Source organism: Malus sylvestris, chromosome 10, assembly GCF_916048215.2.
Source record: "Malus sylvestris chromosome 10, drMalSylv7.2, whole genome shotgun sequence".
NCBI lineage: Eukaryota > Viridiplantae > Streptophyta > Magnoliopsida > Rosales > Rosaceae > Malus > Malus sylvestris.
In genome coordinates this window covers 9447645-9466554 of record NC_062269.1, presented here as the reverse complement: position 1 = coordinate 9466554, position 18910 = coordinate 9447645, and the positions used below count along the sequence as shown (strand labels likewise).

The following is an 18910-nucleotide window of genomic DNA, read 5'->3' as shown; positions in this document are numbered from 1 at the left end:
GATATAACTCGTTTTGGTACGTGACATAGTTCGTGGCGTGAACTCGTGTCCTGCGACTATGTTTTCCATTAGGATTGTCAAGGTACTGCATAATGGGTGTTCTCCAATCATCTGGTATTACCTCGGCCGTACAAATCTCTATAGAATCCTGCCGATCTAACAAGGAAGTTAAGGACATGACCCTGGTGCGTATCATGTTGTCGCGTCGGAGGATTTGCTGGTTAACCAAGGCCGGGTATAACTGTCGTAACACCGGTATCTCTTGGCCTAATTTGCCCCCTAGGAGTTGTGCGCTGGAGGCAATTTGAGCCAATTCGTCTGCGTCGGTATTATGACTCCGGGAAATATGTTTAAATGTAATACCGTTAAAGGATTCAGCCAAATAGCTAGCGACCATGTGGTAAGGTGCCAGGGTACAACTCATGCAATGAAAAGAACCATTAAGTTGGTTAATCACAAGTTCGGAGTCGCCGAGGACGAGGGCGCGGGTCGCCCGCAGGTCATGAAGGATTCCAAGGCCGACGATTAGGGCTTCATATTCGGCCTGATTGTTGGTGCATTCGAAATCCAACTTAAGCGAAAATAACCAGCGATCGTGGTTTGGGGATTGAATGACAATTCCCACGCCCGCTGATGATGATGTACTGGAGCCGTCAAAGTACATCGTCCAGTGGTTGTCGCGCGTCTAAACCATGCCGAGTTCAACGTCGTTGCCCCCAAAACCATATGGGGAGGGATGTTGAGCAAGGAAATCAGCCAGTGCCTGGCCTTTGACGGCTTTCTGGGCTACGTACTGCAAGCTAAATTCGGATAGTGCCATTGTCCATTTCCCAATGCAGCCCTTCATGATTGGTCGGGTGAGCATGTAGCGGATGACGTCGGTCTGAGCAATGACTTGGGTGACCGATAGGAGCATATAATGCTGAAGCTTGGAAGCGGCGAAAAATACGGCCAGGCACAGCTTCTCGACGGCTGGATAATTGATCTCTGGTTGACTCAAATTGCGGCTGAGATAAAAAATAGCCTGCTCCCGGCCGGCGTCGTTGTCTTGCGCGAGAAGGCAGCCGATAAACTCTTCGACCGTCGAGATATAGAGCTTAAGAGGCTTGCTGCGCCGAGGAGGAACCAGGACAGGTAGGTTCGTGAGGGAGACTTTGATTTGCGTAAACGCCGCCTGATGCTCGTCGTTCCACACGAATTTATCTGAGTCCTTGAGTTTCAAAAGCGTGGAGAACGCTTTCATTTTACCTGCCGAGTTAGCAATAAAACGACGGAGGAAATTGATCTGTCCGAGTAAGGACTGAAGTTGTTTCTTCGTCGTTGAGGGTGGGGCATTGATGATTGCGCGTGCCTTATTCGCATCGACTTCAATCCCACGGTGATGCACGAGGAAACCAAGAAAATTCCCGGCCGATACGCCGAAGGCACATTTGGCAGGATTCATCTTGAGGTTGTGCCGACGCATGCGGAGGAAAGCCTGTCGGAGATCGTCCAGATGTGTCCGTCGACGTTTAGATTTAATGACAACATCGTCGATATAAACGTCGACGATGGTTCCAATTAAATCATGAAAAATGGTATTCATCGCCCGTTGGTATGTGGCGCCGGCATTCTTGAGGCCGAATGGCATAACAACCCATTCGTAAATGCCGAGCGCCCCCGGGCAACGGAAAGCAGTTTTGTGCACATCGGCTTCGGCAATGAATATCTGGTTGTACCCGGCGTGTCCATCCATAAAGGATAAGATTGCATGATTTGCCGCGGCATCAATTAACAGATCTGAAATCAGCATTGGATACTCATCTTTGGGAGTTGCCAGATTCAGATTTCTGAAATCGATGCAGATACGTAGTGCACCATTTTTCTTTAAAACAGGAACGATATTCGCCAACCATTCGACATATCGAGCTGTCCGAATGAACCCGGCTTTCAAAAGCCGAACCAATTCGTTCTTGATGCCGAGTTGCACTTCGGTCGAGAATCGACGAGGTGGCTGACGGAAAGGTTTACATCCGGGCTTAATGCGTAATTCATGCTCGACCAACGTACGATCCAAGCCGGCATTTCATGGTAGCTCCAAGCAAAACAATCTTTAAACTCCGTAAGCAAGGCACGAAACTCGTCCTTCATTTTTTGGGGAAGTAAAGCACTAACAAACAAAGGTCGTGGGTCATCGGCCGTCCCAACATTAATCTCTTCCAGGGGGTCCTTAACTTGGGGCCAATGATCCTCGAGCTTGGCCGGGGCGGCTTGAATTTTATCAAGAGATAAGATAGGACCATTATCTCCTTCGGCAAGGAACTCGACGAGGTTGACGCCCGAATTTGGTTGTTTAGATATAGTATACCAATGGGCCAGCAGTCGTTCCATAGTAGATGAAACCGCGGCCCTTCGTGTTTCCCGATCGGTGTCAAACATCGGCTTCTGGGAGGAAGTTGGCTAATCTGAGTCGCGTCGAATCCTGGTGGACAGTCTCGGCGCCAACCTCGATAGCTTTCTGAACCGAAATCCGAGTCGGCCGTCCTTCTTCATTGAAGCCTTGCAAAGTAATGTAGCCGACGTGGTCATCATAATACTGTGCTTGGATCATGTTAGCTTCGAAGGGCTGGCTATCGGCCGGGTGAACAGTGACCGAGTTGCCGTCCCAAAAGACAAGCACTTGATATAATGAGGAAGGAATACAGCTGGTTTGGTGAATCCAATCTCGACCGAGCAGTGCATTATACTCGGTCTTGGAATCAACCACGAAAAAGGCAGTCATGTGAGTGCGACTGGTAATATTCACAGTTAACGGAAGTACGCCTTTAGTTTGGGATTTGTCGCCGACGAAACTACTCATTGTGATCCCTGACGGAATAAGTTCGTCATTCGAGCGACGTAAGGCCTTCATGATATTCAGAGGCATGATATTGACGGTAGCTCCACAGTCGACAAAAACTTTGGAAACTGGATATCCCTCGATGTGGGCCGTCACATACAACGGCTTTAAATGGTGAAGGTTGGCCGGTGATGAACGAGGAAACAATTCGGCCAAAGCGGCCTTTAGACTATCATCTTTTGTTGTCGACTCACCTTCAACAACAGATACAAAATCAACATGGCCGGCTTCTTCGGCGACTACATCACCATTGAGGAAATTCGGTTGAGCCGTGCTTGATTGAAAATCAGCGGGTAACACATGGACCATACTGATTTCCATGTTATCGAGGACTAACGGGCCCATCGAGTGAAGACCCTCCTCGCTAGCCTCATCTCTTGGCTGGTCGGCGACTGCGGACTCCGTTGTTGTCAAAGTTGGACAACGAGACTCTTCTGTTCCTTCTTAGATGGTTGGATCCTGCAGTGCTGCTTCGGCAACTTGTTGGTTCTGCGTGATTGCCTCAGGTGAGGTTGAAATCGACAGTGTGCTTGGGGTCAGGACTTGGACCTGCTCCTGGTAGTGTAGTCGGGCATCCCTAATGTCGAGATAAGCATCCAGACGTGCAACACGTGCTATTTCATCGGTCGTAAGGCCGAAGAGCGAAACAGCCGAAAATACTTCAAAGTGATATCGTAAATACTGAAGGTCCTCCATTGAGAAAGGAAGGTCGGCTGCATCGATATCAGTGTATGGGTCGACTTCAAATCCAAGGACACGAGCTTCTCGTATGTGTTGGAACCTTGCTTTCAATCCTGGGTCTGAGGTTTTCTAGATGATTCGCTCGGCATCAGGACAAGTCAGGACTAGATCAATGGTGTCCTGGCATGCCTTTGGCAAACCATACAGATCGTTGGCCGAATGTTTCTTATGGAATTCGCGCATATATTCCAAAGACTCCCCGAGGAACGGGGGATGCAAATTCCGTCGAATTTTGATCAAAGGTTCTTGTATAGCCGGCGGGGCTAATTTGCTTTCGGCCTCTTGCCTGAAATGTTCAAGGCGTGCTTTCATCTCCCCTGGTCGAAGAAGAAGTTTGATCCGTTTATCGGCCTCTTCAAACGTGGTTTCGACATCTTGGTCGACCAGCCGTTTCCCTTGAGCCAACTCTGTCATAATGGTTGGAGGTGGTCATTCATCATCTGTAGCAATTGTGTCCTTCGGCCGCCATTTAGGGACCGAAGTTTTTTGGGCTGCCCGTCGGCGGGCCATGCAATCTATCCTTTGATGCCGGCGTTTCTGGGATTTGGACAACGCGATGTAGACGCCTTTCGAAGAATGATATGTATACCAACGTTGATCTCTAGGCTCGGGAGGTTTGAAGGTTTTTTGGCTCTGCGATGATTCTGAACTGCTAGAATTATGTTTATAGTAATCATCGTCATAGAATGAAGCATCAAAATCGAGGCGCCGCCTGACCGGGGGTGTCTCTTCCATCCGTACTTTAGGACCGAGCTTATCAAAAACCCCTTGATGTTGGCCTACGTTGGCTACCTTTTACCGGGTTGCGTCCATAGGTCGTTCTGTTACAAGAGAAGAGGGATTCTCCTCTGGCTCACTGTCGACCTTTGCTCTACATTTTCTGCACAAAACCGTCGTCCCACTGTCTTCATCGGTGCTATAATCCATCATAGGTTTGACAATAGCGGGTCCTGTTAAAGCTGTAGGTGGTTCGTTTGAACGAAAATCGGCCATGAACCGTGGCCGAGAATTCTGATTCCGCAAGCGTTGCGTCGCAACAACTTCAGCCTTTCCTTTCCCGTTGTCCTTAGGTAGGCACGCATCGACCATATTTACTGTTGCCGTGGGGAACAGGTCAGTATCAACACTCATCTTCTTCTCTGGAAATTTCAGTTTGCCATTATCAATCCAGCTTTGGACGTTGTTGCAAAACACGACGCAATTGTTTGTCGTATGTTTGCTTGAATTGTGGTATTTACAATATACCTTTCCTTTAAGCTCTTCGGCCTTGGGAATGTTGTGACTAGGCTGAAGCTTGATGATTCTTGCTGATAACAGTTGGTCAAAAATTGCGTCAGCCTTTGTAATATCAAAAGTATAAACTTTTGACGGTTTCAACGTTCCCTCAGTGGCCGAGCGGCTTTTGACTTCCCTAGAGTCAACTTGAGTCAATGCCTTGCAAACGTATGGCTTATCTATCATTATCTCAGCTGCATCCACACTAACGCATTCATCCTCGGTTGATGCATAATTGACAGTAGGATTCTTGTAAATCGTCCCCCGAGTTGGAACTTTCGAAATCTTTTCCTCGCGGAGCAAGTAATCATACTGCTCGACATGCTGGGCTAATTCGTACATATCCCGAAAGTTTGCCCCCAAGAATTTCTTTTTGTATTCAACGTCGAGGCCGTTCAAAGCAAGCCTGACAAATTCAACTTCGGGTAAAGGCATTCGGCACCAATTCCTGGCTGATTTGAACCTGGTAAGATAATCCATTGGTGACTCATCAGATGCTTGAGCCATCCTTGCTAATTAGGAAACTGACATCTTCATCCCTGGCCGATAAAACTGCTCGTGGAATTTCTCGACCAACTCCTCCCAGTTTTGGACGGAATTAGGAGGGAGATTGATATACCAGGCGAATGCTGAACCGGTCAATGAGAAGTTGAACAGCCGTAACTTATGGAAATCACTATTAACGTCCCCGCATTACGCGGTGAAACGAGCCACGTGCTCCAACGAAGATAGGGACGATTCACCGGTAAAAAGGCTAAAATCTGGGATCTTGAAACCCTTCGGGTATCCGAACGTTTCCACGTAGACTGGGTACGGATCATCCGCTGAACTTCGGTCATGTCAACAGGTGTTGCTTCGACCCTCTGGTTGGTTCCGTCTGACCTACTATTTGACCCTCCTCCTTTTTCCAAGTCAATTGGTTTGAGCCGAGCAGGAATAGGCTCGGCTGGTACAATTGGTAACGGATTATTTCCTGGTGGTAAGTGCTGGAGAAGATCGAAAGGCCTGCTGTCACTGACTTTACTAACCAGCATTTCGAGCAATCTGGTTTGTCGCTCATTGGAACTGAGTATCACGTCATGCAGCTTGTCAATGCCTCGACTAAACGTCTGCTCGACTGACCGAGACTGCTCGTCTAGTCGCTTTCGAAGAAACGACCTTGTTGGTGGATCAGATCCTTCACCACCATCCTCATCGCACTCCTCTACTATCCCTTCATTGAGAACGCAGGTGTTTCTATTAGGGATTTCTAGACCGCGTAGTTGACCGCCGAGATTAACTTATCTCTCTCGGCGAGTCGCGCTCGTGGACTCAGGTGTCACAGCGCTAAGGGGATTCTGCGTCTGTGGCACACTTTGTCCTATGCTCTGATTCGGCAAATCGGCTGTCGACTTTCCCATAGCTGTTTTCTTTTTTACCGACCGTGTTTCAATTGGCATGAACTTCGTAGTTTAGCACTGGGTCCCACTGGGTGTGCCAAAATGTTGACCCTAAAAACTACCAAGCCTACGTGGCGCGCAGGCCGAGTAATCTATAAGCTAACTACGCCCTTCGGTGATTGCGGGGCGTGCCAACTCGTCGGCCAAGCTCGGCCGAGGAGTAAATTTTTTGATGTTACGTTGGGTGCGCGGCTGACTTCTGCGTCTTGCGATTGCGGCCGAGGAAGGAACACGTCTCGGCCTCTTGGGCTCTCGAACCTGAAGACAAGGTTACTATTTTTACGAAGTTCAATATCAAATTCGGCTTTCAACGTGCCGAATGTAATAACTTGTAACACCTCACTTCGCCAAGAAGGCTGATGAGATGACCTCGACCAATAAGGATTCAGAAATCCTTCTCGACCGAGACTTGGATAGGTAATCAATCGTTCTCACCGCAGTGCTGTTGATGCCAACGGAAGATACTGCGAGACCGACTAATTCTACGGTGACAAAGCTATCTATGCCGACTTAAGATATCACTGGTTGCTTCCACAGTGCTGTTGATGACAACGGAAGATGTGTCAGCGAAAAAGAAAAAGAAAAATCACAAGTTATGAGAATTTGCGCAGGGCAATTTTGTATTGATTTGCAGGGGGCTTGACTGACGCACAGCTTCCCCTATTTATAGCACTGGATCTTGAATCCGAGTTAAAATCCTACTCGGACTAGGTCTTCCTCTCCGGATCAACACCACCTCGACCAGTCCTATCTTCACTAGGATTGTGAACCTAGTCCTTAACTGAGCCGGATTCGCTTTCTGGGTTATTGATCCCGCTGAGACTCCCTATTGTACTAGGATTCGACTTACGTTATGATCTAACCGACCTAGGCTTGGAAGCCCACGAGCTGAACGATCCATGGCCCTCTCGCCGCACGGCCTCCCGGGCCGAGAATGATCCTACCCTCGGCCCAAACTATTATTTTGGGCCCAAACAGTATCCCATCAAAACAATAGATTCCCTAACATTTAAGCATTTGTTCATAATTTCATTAAGTATAACATAAGATTTTGTGGTATCCACTAGTGTAAATATTTTAAATTGAAGATTGAATTCATTCATTGTATTCATATAGGGTCAAGGAGTGTAGCTGTAAAGAATAATCAAAATCGAAGTTAAAATAACCATTAAATCGTGATATTTTATTTTATAACTGTCAAAAAGTTTTGTCCTGTCACTTGATATCTGAATGTTTGTTTTTTGCAATTTTTGGCTTATGCGATCTCGAAGAATATACAATCATGTTTGACGGTTGGATCGTTGAAACTAGTTTTGTAGAATGCGTATCCCATCAAAACAATAGATTCACTAACACTTAAGAGTTTATTCATACTTCAATTAAGTATTAACATAAAATTTTGTGGTATCCACTAGTGTAAATATTTTAAATTGAAGATCGAATTCATTCATTGTATTCATATAGGGTCAAGGAGTATAGCTGTAAAAAATCATCAAAATCGGAGTTAAAATAACCGTTAAGTCGTGATTTTTTTTTTTATAATTGTCGAAAAGCTTTGTCCCGTTAATTGATCTTTATATGTTTGATTTTTTTCAATTTTTGGTGTATGCGATCTCGAAGTATATACAATCATGTTTGATGGTTGGATCGTTGAAACTAGTTTCGTAGAATGCGTATCCCATCAAAACATTAGATTCGCTATCATTTACAAGTTTATTCATAATTTCATTAAGTATAACATAAGATTTTGTGGTATCCACTAGTGTAAATATTTTAAATTGAAGATTGAATTCATTCATTGTATTCATATAGGGTCAAGGAGTATAGCTGTAAAGAATCATCAAAATTGAAGTTAAAATAACCGTTAAATCGTGATTTTTTTTTTATACCCGTCGAAAGATTTTTTCCCGTTACTTGATCTCTATATGTTTGTTTTTTGCAATTTTTGGCGTATGCGATCTCGAAGTATATACAATCATGTTTGATGGTTGGATCCTTGAAACTAGTTTCGTAGAATGCGTATCCCATCAATACAATAGATTCACTAATATTTAAGAGTTTATTCATAATTTCATTAAGTATAACATAAGATTTTGTGGTATCCACTCGTGTAAATATTTTAAATTGAAGATTGAATTCATTAATTGTATTCATATAGGGTCAAGGAATGTAGCTAGAAAGAATCATCAAAATCGGAGTTAAAATAACCGTTAAATCGTGATTTTTCTTTTTATAACCGTCGAATGGTTTTTCCGCGTTACTTGATCTCTATATGTTTGTTTTTTGCAATTTTTGGCGTATGCTATCTCGAAGAATATACAAACATGTTTGACGATTGGATCGTTGAAACTAGTTTTGTAGAATGCATATCCCATCAAAACAATAGATTCACTAACACTTACGAGTTTATTCATATTAAGTATAACATAAGATTTTGTGGTATCCACTAGTGTAAATATTTTAAATTGAAGATCGAATTCTTTCGTTGTATTCACATAGGTTCAAGGAGTGTAGCTGTAAAAAATCATCAAAATCGGAGTTAAAATAACCGTTAAATCGTGATTTTTCTTTTTATAACCGTTGAAAGGTTTTGTCCTGTTACTTGATCTCTATATGTTTGTTTTTTTGCAATTTTTGGCGTATGCGATCTCGAAGTATGTATGAACATGTTTGACGGTTGGATCGTTGAAACTAGTTTCGTAGAATGCGTATCCCATCAAAACAATAGATTCACTAACACTTAAGAGTTTATTCATACTTTCATTAAGTATAACGTAAGATTTTGTGGTATCCACCAGTGTAAATATTTTAAATTGAAGATCGAATTCGTTCATTGTATTCATATAGGGTCAAGGAGTGTAGCTGTAAAAAATCATTAAAATCGGAGTTAAAATAACCGTTAAATCGTGATTTTTCATTTTATAACCGTCGAAAAATTTTGTTCCGTTACTTAATCTCTGAGTGTTTGTTTTTTGCAATTTTTAGCATATGCGATCTCGAAGTATATTCAAATGTGTTTGACGATTGGATCGTTGAAACTAGTTTAGTAGAATGTGTATCCCATCAAAACAATAGATTCACTAACACTTAAGAGTTTATTCATACTTTCATTAAGTATAACATAAGATTTTGTGGTATCCACTAGTGTAAATATTTTAAATTGAAGATCGAATTCATTCATTGTATTCATATAGGATCAAGGAGTGTAGCTGTAAAAAATCATAAAAATCAGAGTTAAAATAACCGTTAAATCGTGATTTTTCGTTTTATAACTGTCAAAAAGTTTTGTTCGGTTACTTGATGTCTGAATGTTTGTTTGTTTCGATTTTTTAATGATGCGATCTCGAAGCATATGCAAACAAGTTTGACGGTTGGATCGTTGAAATTAGTTTCGTATAATTCATATCCCATCAATTTCAATGGTATATATATATTTATTAAGTAGATTTAAATCTATTTATTTTGTACGTATAATTATTAAAGTTTTTTGGGGTATAAAATTTAATTTAAAATTATATATATATAATTATTATAGTTAATATCTTGGGGTATAATTATTATAGTATGTATATAATTATTATAATTATTATAGTTAAATTAATATATATATATATAGTATTTTTTAGGGTTATAAAATTATAAAATTAATATTTTGCTTATCGTGTATCGTGTTACCTACGTGTATACCCGAATCAACCCGTTATTTTAACATGTGCTTATCGAGTTACCGATAACAATCCGATTCGTTATCGTGTCGACCTGAACACCTATTAATTTCGTATCGTGTCGAATCAACTTATCGGGTCATGTCAAAAATTATCTGGCCTAATGACATGCCCTTAAATAGTGAATTCTTCGGAATTGTGCCTTAATTAGTTGATCATATTCATAGACCACAATATCCAACATGGGATCAAATTTTAAGATTCTTCCAGGGGTAAACGACAAAATTTTGGGATCAAATTTTAAGCTTCTTCCGAGAGTAAACGACAAATTTTACTGTGCATCATATACCAACCTTTGATTGGTGTAGATCCTCTAATGATGCCAAAATAGCTACGTGCGTGCGTGCGTGCGTGTGTGTGTGTGTGTGCGTACAATATAAAATGCAAAGATTTGCTTATGATGCATTGGGGAAATGCAGAGATTCGGAGGCCTCCATACAATAATTTTTAATAAATGTACTTATGTTTACACACACACATATATTTATGCAAAGATTTGCTTATCATGCATTGGGGAAATGCAAAGATTTCGAGGCCTCCATACAATAATTTGTAATAAATGTACTTATGTTTACACACACATATATATTTATGCAATGAAATGCAAAGATTTCGAGGCCTCCATACAATAATTTGTAATAAATGTACTTATGTTTACACACACATATATATTTATGCAATGAAATGCAAAGATTTGGAGGCCTCCATACAATAATTGTTTGGTTAATTTTAATTAATGTACTTATGTTTATATATATATATATATATATATATATATATATATATATATATAAACAACTATAAATTTTAACTTTTAATTTAAAAAATATAATATCTTACATAGAAATAGTTACATTAAAATCAGAGACTTCGATAAAAAACTGAAAACTAACAAGGTTTTATTTAAAGAATGTTGATAGCTAGGAGAAATTTTCCAGCACACATGCTGACCTGGAGTTCCCCACTAATAGGCATCTGACACCTATCCTCCTACGGCTGATGGATCGAGATTGACGACAACAAATTTGAGTTGGAGTCGCCGCTGACAATCTCTGGGTTCCATGTATATGTAAGAGTGGGAGAGAGAGAGAGAGAGAGAGGGGAAAGGAATGAAAGAGAAAGTCGAACAGAGAGAAGGGATGATGATGCCAGAAAAATCGCCAACCGGGGATGGAGGTGGGTGTGGGTTAGACTTGGCAGTTTTTGACACGACACGAAAACAATACGAAAATAACGGGTTTCGGGTCAATACGATAACTTATCGGGTCACTATCGGGTGACCCGTTAAGAACCCGTTAATAACGGGTTCTTAATAGGTATACACGCGGGTAACACGTGGGTAACCCGTTTCGACCCGTTAAGAAAAAAATTATTTTAATAATTTTAAAGTTTAATTACTAAAAGATTTATTATAAAATACAATAGTCATATTAATATATACAATATATTCTATATTAAATATATAGTTTTGTATTATCGTTCTACATAAATTATAAAAAAAATAAAAAAAAAGTTTTAGTCATTATTTATTTTTATTATGAGAGTTCCTTATTATCATTACTAGGATAAATTTTACATAACATATTCTTGTCCAAAATTAAAATATACTAGTATAGTATTTGTATATGCAAGAACTAAGAAGACATACATACAAGTATGAAAAATGTGAAATAATATATAAACACTTGTGATTTATCATTATTCCACTACGAATAGATAATTGTTACACTTATATTATCGTTTAGATTTTTAAAATCCTTCAAACCCTCATGAATAATGTTTTTTATTTGAGGGCAAAATTAATAAAATTAATAATAATTATTGTAGAAGTGTAAAAAATGTAAATATATATATATATATACAATAACTCATATATAAAAAAATGTAAATGCTTTAAATTAAAGATCAAATTTATTCATTACATTCTTATAGTGTCGAGGAGTGTATCTGTAAAAAATCATCAAAATCAGAGATAAAATAGCCGTTAAATTGTGATTTTTCGTTTATAACCGTCGAAAACTTTTGTTCCATTACGTAATCTTTGAATGTTTGTTTTTTACGATTTTTTACGTATGGGATCTCGGAATGTGTACAAATAAGTTTGACGGTTAGATCGTTGAAAAAAGTTTCGTTGAATGCATATTGCGTCAAAACGGTAGATTAAACAAACACTTATAGTTAATATTATACTTCTATTAAGTATAAAATAAGTTTTTGTGGTATCCACTAGTGTAAATACTTTAAATTAAAGATCAAATTTATTCATTACATTCTTATAGGGTCGAGGAGTGTATTTGTAAAAACCATCAAAATCGAAGCTAAAATAAGCGTTAAATTGTGATTTTTCATTTATAACCGTCGAAAACTTTTGTTCTGTTACGTAATCTCTGAATATTTTTTTTATGATTTTTTACGTATGCGATCTCGGAATGTATACAAATAAGTTTGACGGTTGGATCGTTGAAAATATTTTTGTAGAATGCATATTGCGTCAAAACAGTAAATTAAACAAACACTTAGAGTTAATATTATACTTCTATTAAGTATAAAATAAGTTTTTGTGGTATCCACTAGTGTAAATACTTTAAATTAAAGATCAAATTTATTCATTACATTCTTATAGGTCGAGGAGTCTATCTGTAAAAAAGTATCAAAATCGGAGATAAAATAACCGTTAAATTGTGATTTTTCGTTTGTAACCGTCGAAAACTTTTGTTCCATTACGTAATCTCTGAATGTTTGTTTTTTACGATTTTTTACATATGCGATCTCGGAATGTGTACAAATAAGTGTGACGGTTGGATCGTTGAATTTTTTTTTTGTAGAATGCATATTGTGTCAAAACGGTAGATTAAACAAACACTTAGAGTTAATATTATACTTCTATTAAGTATAAAATAAGTTTTTGTGGTATCCACTATTGTAAATACTTTAAATTAAAGATCAAATTTATTCATTACATTCTTATAGGGTCGAGGAGTGTATCTGTAAAAATTCATTAAAATCGGAGCTAAAATAACCGTTAAATTGTGATTTTTCGTTTATAACCGTCGAAAACTTTTGTTCTGTTACGTAAGCTCTGAATGTTTGTTTTTTACGATTTTTTAAGTATGCAATCTTGGAATGTGTACAAATAAGTTTGACGGTTGGATCGTTGAAAAAAGTTTTTGGACCGCCAGCAATAGATAATTTTGTAGTAGTGAAACCTTAAATTTATTTAACCATTGATTGTTATTTACGCTTTATTCTTCTTACTGAATTTCATTTTGAAAATTTTATTTTTTGAAAACATGATCATCTGGCGGATGTAAGAAGATGATATCACGTTTCGATATCTACGGTTAACTGAAATATGAGTCAATATCATATAATTTGTAGAAACTTTATAAACATCAAGCAATATTTTCACTAACCGTAAAATTCTAAATATAATATCAACGATTCAAACCGTTCATCTACCTGCACCCTCTAATAGATCATGTTTTCAAAAAAGAAAATCTAAAAAAACGAAATTTGATGAGAACAATGAAGCATAAATGTAAACAACAATCAACGGTTAAATTTTGATCTATGAATTATATGATTATAGTGGCGAATTTCGAAGTTAAGCTCTTCATGAAAGTTATAAAACTTGTCATTACGAGTGTTTATATATATTTTTTCCATATTTTTTTACACTTCTACATTAATTAAAAAACTATTAAAGACTTTAGGTAAGCGAAAATATACTTAAAACAAAATTGTGTTTTTATGTTTTGGATGTGATAATATAAAATGTATATACTTATTTAGTATTATGTTTTTCATTTGATTATTTATTGGTTTAAAATATATTTTCCTTAACGGGTAACGGGTCGGGTCATATTACCTGTTAATATTATCGGGTCGATTTCGGGTCGGGGCATTTTACCCGTTTATTTTAACGGATGTTACACGACACGACCCGTTAAGATATCAGGTATGACACGAAAACGACACGAACACGGAAAATACGACACGAATGCCAAGTCTAGTGTGGGTGGTTCAGCATCGTCATGCTCGTAAGCCGCTGATATCATTTTGAGTTTATATTTAAATAATTGTCAATTTTTTCATTTAAAAGAATAAGATACACAAGTGTCAAATATTTATTAGTGGAATTCCAGGTCAGCATATGTTATAGGTACTTGGAAAAATTTCTCAATAACTGGGGAGTACATCCAAAGTATCGCATTGCTATAAATATATGCAACTCTTATGGCAGAATAGGCACCAAAAGCAAGAGTACGCAGAGGCATTATTCGAGAACTCAAACTAAAATGGAGCTAGAGCAAGTGCTTCACATGAATGGAGGAGTTGGGAAAACAAGCTATGCAAGCAACTCACTACATCCAGTTAGTCTCCATCCGTTTCTCTATTTCTTTCTTATTTTACTTGAGCTCTGTATATACTTTCCTAGCTCATATTCGATTTTAATGAACCTTTTTAATGACAAGGACTTGTTTTCATAAAATTAAGAAAATTTTAATAATATTCAGCTATCTAAAATTTATTTCAGAGAGCTGTGATTTCATTGGTGAAGCCCATAGTTAATGCAAGCATAGAGCAGCTTTGCAGCAAACTCTTCTCTGACTGTTTGAAAATAGCAGACTTGGGATGCTCTTCCGGACCCAACACCCTTTTGGTGGTATCAGATATCATACACAACATCCATGCCGCTTTCCAAAAACTGAACCGTCCATCTCCTACCATCCAAGTCTTCTTGAATGATCTTCCCGGGAACGATTTCAACACTGTGTTCAGGTCATTGCCAGGGTTCTATAAGAAATTTGAGGAAGAACAGAAGTTAGGGCCATGTTTCGTTACTGCAATGCCTGGTTCTTTCTATGGCAGGCTCTTTCCAAACAATTCTCTCCACTTTATTCACTCTAATTATGCCCTTATGTGGATCTCTGAGGTACGTGAATTGTTCTTTTGACCACTCAAACACTTACTAATATTTGTCGTTCTGGTTTAATTAATCATGGTTTTATTATGATAAAACGTACTGTGTAGGCTCCAAAAGGTTTGATCACCAAGGACGGAGAGGGACTAAACAAGCAGAACATATATATAGCGAAGACAAGCCCGCATGATGTGTATAAGCTGTATTTGGAGCAATTCAAAAAGGACTTCACAGTGTTTTTGAGGTCACGAGCAGAAGAGCAGGTCTCCGGAGGAAGTATGGTCCTCACAACAATGGGCAGCATAAAGAGCCATGATCCACTTTGCATTTGGGAAGTTGTCGGACTTAAACTCAATGATATGGTTTTAGAGGTGATTTGTGGCCTAGATTATTAAGCAGAAAAATCTACATACCAAGTAGGAACAAAATAATTTAAACCAACTAAATCCCATCCACATTAGTTTATGCACTATCGCAAAAGCTTAATAATTAGCACTTCCATATAAAATTGTTAAAAATAGTTCGACATTTTTAGGAATATCTATAATAGAGATGGAACCAACAAAAATAAATAAAAAATGGCCGATACGGCTACAAATTGAGAACTACATTATGACTGATTTGTTACTCTAAAAAGTTGCAAAAAATTACTATTTATATAGAAAACTCAAGCAGACTAAAGCGAACCCTAATCTTAAGAATCCTAATTTTCCAACAAAGTCTAACAACTTATGTGTTTCCTTCAATAATTGCTTTACAAATTACTAACTTTATTTAATTTGATGAATTTTAGGGTTTGATTGAGGAGGAAAAATTGGACACATTCGATCTGCCATATTATGCACCTACAACAAAGGAAGTTGAAGATATGATCGAGGCGGAAGGATCTTTTACTTTGCAAAGCCTTGAAGTTTTCAAAAATGATTGGGACTCTTATATAAAGCATGCTGACAGTGGCCTTGATAAAAAGGCCAGGGCTGCCGTAATTGCCACTGATATAAGGGCTGTGGGAGAGCCTATTCTGGCAACCCAATTCGGAGATGAAGCTATGGACGATTTGTTTCGCCGGTTCGAAGAAGATGTCCTTGATCACATGGAAATGGAGAATTGCCAGTACATTAACCTGGTTATCTCGTTGACAAAGAAGCGTTGAATAAAATGAATATGCAAAGAGAACAAGATTTAGGTTATATTGTTCTTTTTATCATTCTCCATTTCATGTTTTGTACTTCATTATAAGAAATAAATTTGCTTACTATTAACTACTGTAGAGATCAGCAACCTTTCAGTAAAACGAGGAAGATGAACCGAAGAGAGAGCTTTGGTCTTTGGAAAGGATCTTGTCCGGTTCCCTTCCACCAAATTTACCAATCTGGGTCCTTAAAATTTGATCTAACGGCTAAAAAACAGAGGTATCCTTTAAAAATTATAATAACTTTAGTCATTTGATCAAATTTCATGGGTCCGGATTGGTGGATATGGTGGAAGGGACCAGGAGAGGATCCCTTTCCTTGGTCTTTTTATGTATCTTGAAAAAAATAAAGGATGATTTTGTATAAAATCAATTAAAAGTTATGATATTAACAATAGGCCAATCAAATTTATTGGAATTATAAATTGGTCAATGAGACTTTAAGATACATTAAAACACCTCAATGTATATTTTATTTTTATTTATTTTTCTCTTCATTACATTTTTTTATATCAATTTAATTTTATTATTTTAATACAAAATTAAACCAAACTCCGCCGTGTAAGTTTATCTTTCATTGCCGGTCCCAAGCCCGGATAAAGGAGGAGGGGGAGGGCGTCAGGTAGTCGACAGCCGGCACTCCATGATTACGTCGAATCCTTATGAAAATGAATCCAGAACGAAATCGCGTTAAAGCTAGGGCGTCACCCGTAAGTGGCGCGCTGTGTGGCCCGAGCACAGTGATAAGTGAGCAAGGGTCGCTGTATCTCCATCGGCACCCGGATGCAGTGTTAAATGAGCAAGGGGGCTATAGAAACTTCTTTTCGAACGACTCCACTCAAAGTTGTTTGGGAGCATATGCTCCTATCAACTTTACACGGGACACACAAAAGAAGTACTTTGATCCTATTAGACGGGGAAGGGTGAAGAAGCTAGGACAGAAGGGTAGAGTTCAAGAGAGCAAAATGCGTTTAGGAACGTGGAATATAGGAACCTTGACGGGAAAATCTATGGAAGTAGTAGAAGTTATGGTGAGGAGAAGGATAAATATTATGTGCCTACAAGAAACTAAGTGGGTTGGGCGTAAGGCAAAGGATCTAGAAAACTCAGGGTTTAAACTATGGTATTCGGGCACAAATAGAACGAGAAACGGTGTTGGCATCATCGTGGACAAGACCTTGACACAAGATGTTGTAGATGTCAAGAGGGTAGGAGATAGAATCATGGCAATCAAGATTGTAATAGGACAAGAACTTATCAATGTGATTAGTGCGTACGCACCTCAAGTAGGGTTGGATACGAGTTCGAAGGAGAAATTTTGGGAAGACCTTGGAGACTTGGTGCAAGGAATTGCTCAGACGGAGAAGTTATTTATAGGAGGAGATTTAAATGGACACGTGGGCAGGGAGACAGGCAACTATGGAGGTTTTCATGGTGGCCATGGTTTTGGGGAGAGAAACGAGGATGGGGAAGCTATCTTGGATTTTGCAATGGCATATGATCTCTTCTTAACCAACACCTTCTTTAAGAAGAGAGAAGAACATGTGATCACCTACAAGAGTGGGTCGTCAAAAACACAAATAGATTTTCTTCTAATGAGGAAAGAGGATCGTATAACTTGTAAGGATTGCAAAATTATACCAGGAGAGAGCGTGGCTAATCAACATCGCTTGTTGGTGATGGATGTACATATCAAAAGAGTGAGAAAAAAGAACAAGACTTGGAAGTGCCCAAGGATTAGATAGTGGAATCTAAAAGAAGAAAAACAAGCCATTTTCAAAGAGAAAATAATCACCCAGTGTGTGTGGGATAGAGAGGGGGAAGCTAACCAAATGTGGGATTCCATGGCTAGTTGTATCCGAAAAGTAGCAAAAGAGGTATTAGGAGAGTCCAAGGGCTTTGCCCCACACCAAAAGGAATCTTGGTGATGGAATGAGGAGGTACAAACAAAGGTGAAGGCTAAGAAGGAATGTTGTAAAGCCTTATACAAGGATAGAACCGATGAAAATGGTGAAAGGTATAGAAAAGCGAAGCAAGAGGCGAAGAAAGTTGTGAGAGAAGCTAAGTTAGCGGCTTATGACGATATGTATAAGCGACTAGATACCAAAGAAGGAGAGTTGGATATCTATAAACTAGCTAGAGCAAGGGAAAAGAAGACAAGGGACCTAAACCAAGTGAGGTGCATCAAGGATGAGGATGGAAAGGTTCTTGCTACAGAGAACGCGGTTAAAGACAGATGGAAAGGTTATTTTCATAATCTTTTCAATGAAGGACATGAAATGAGTGATTCTTTAGGGGAGTTGAGTAACTCAGAAGAGTGTAGAAACTACTCTTTTTATCGTAGAATCCGGAAGGAAGAAGTGGTTGTAGCTTTGAAGAAGATGAAACATAGAAAAGCAGTAGGCCCAGACGATATACCAATCGAAGTGTGGAAAGTTTTGGGAGAGACAGGTATAACATGGCTCACTGACCTTTTCAATAGGATTTTGAAAACGAAGAAGATGCCAAATGAGTGGCGAACGAGCACTTTGGTGCCTATCTACAAGAATAAGGGCGATGTACAAAATTGCATGAACTATAGGGGTATTAAGCTAATGAGTCATACAATGAAGCTCTGGGAGAGAGTCATTGAGCATAGATTGAGGCAAGAGACACGGGTTTCGAACAACCAATTCGGGTTCATGCCAGGGCGCTCAACCATGGAGGCAATTTATCTCTTACGAAGATTGATGGAAA

General features: G+C 39.0%; 2 protein-coding genes across 2 annotated transcripts in view; one reads left to right on the top strand and one right to left on the bottom strand.

The window, feature by feature from the left end:
* The window catches only part of LOC126585425 (uncharacterized), an 88335-nt gene that overhangs the window by 67262 nt on the left and 2163 nt on the right, over positions 1-18910 (bottom strand). The gene's annotated exons all lie outside the window — the stretch shown is intronic.
* On the top strand, positions 14318-16244 carry LOC126585423 (probable caffeine synthase MTL2). The gene is made up of 4 exons (XM_050249856.1): positions 14318-14431; positions 14596-14994; positions 15093-15353; positions 15776-16244. The coding sequence occupies exons 1-4, from the start codon at positions 14357-14359 to the stop codon at positions 16133-16135; spliced, it is 1095 nt and encodes a 364-aa protein (XP_050105813.1). The 5' UTR covers positions 14318-14356; the 3' UTR covers positions 16136-16244.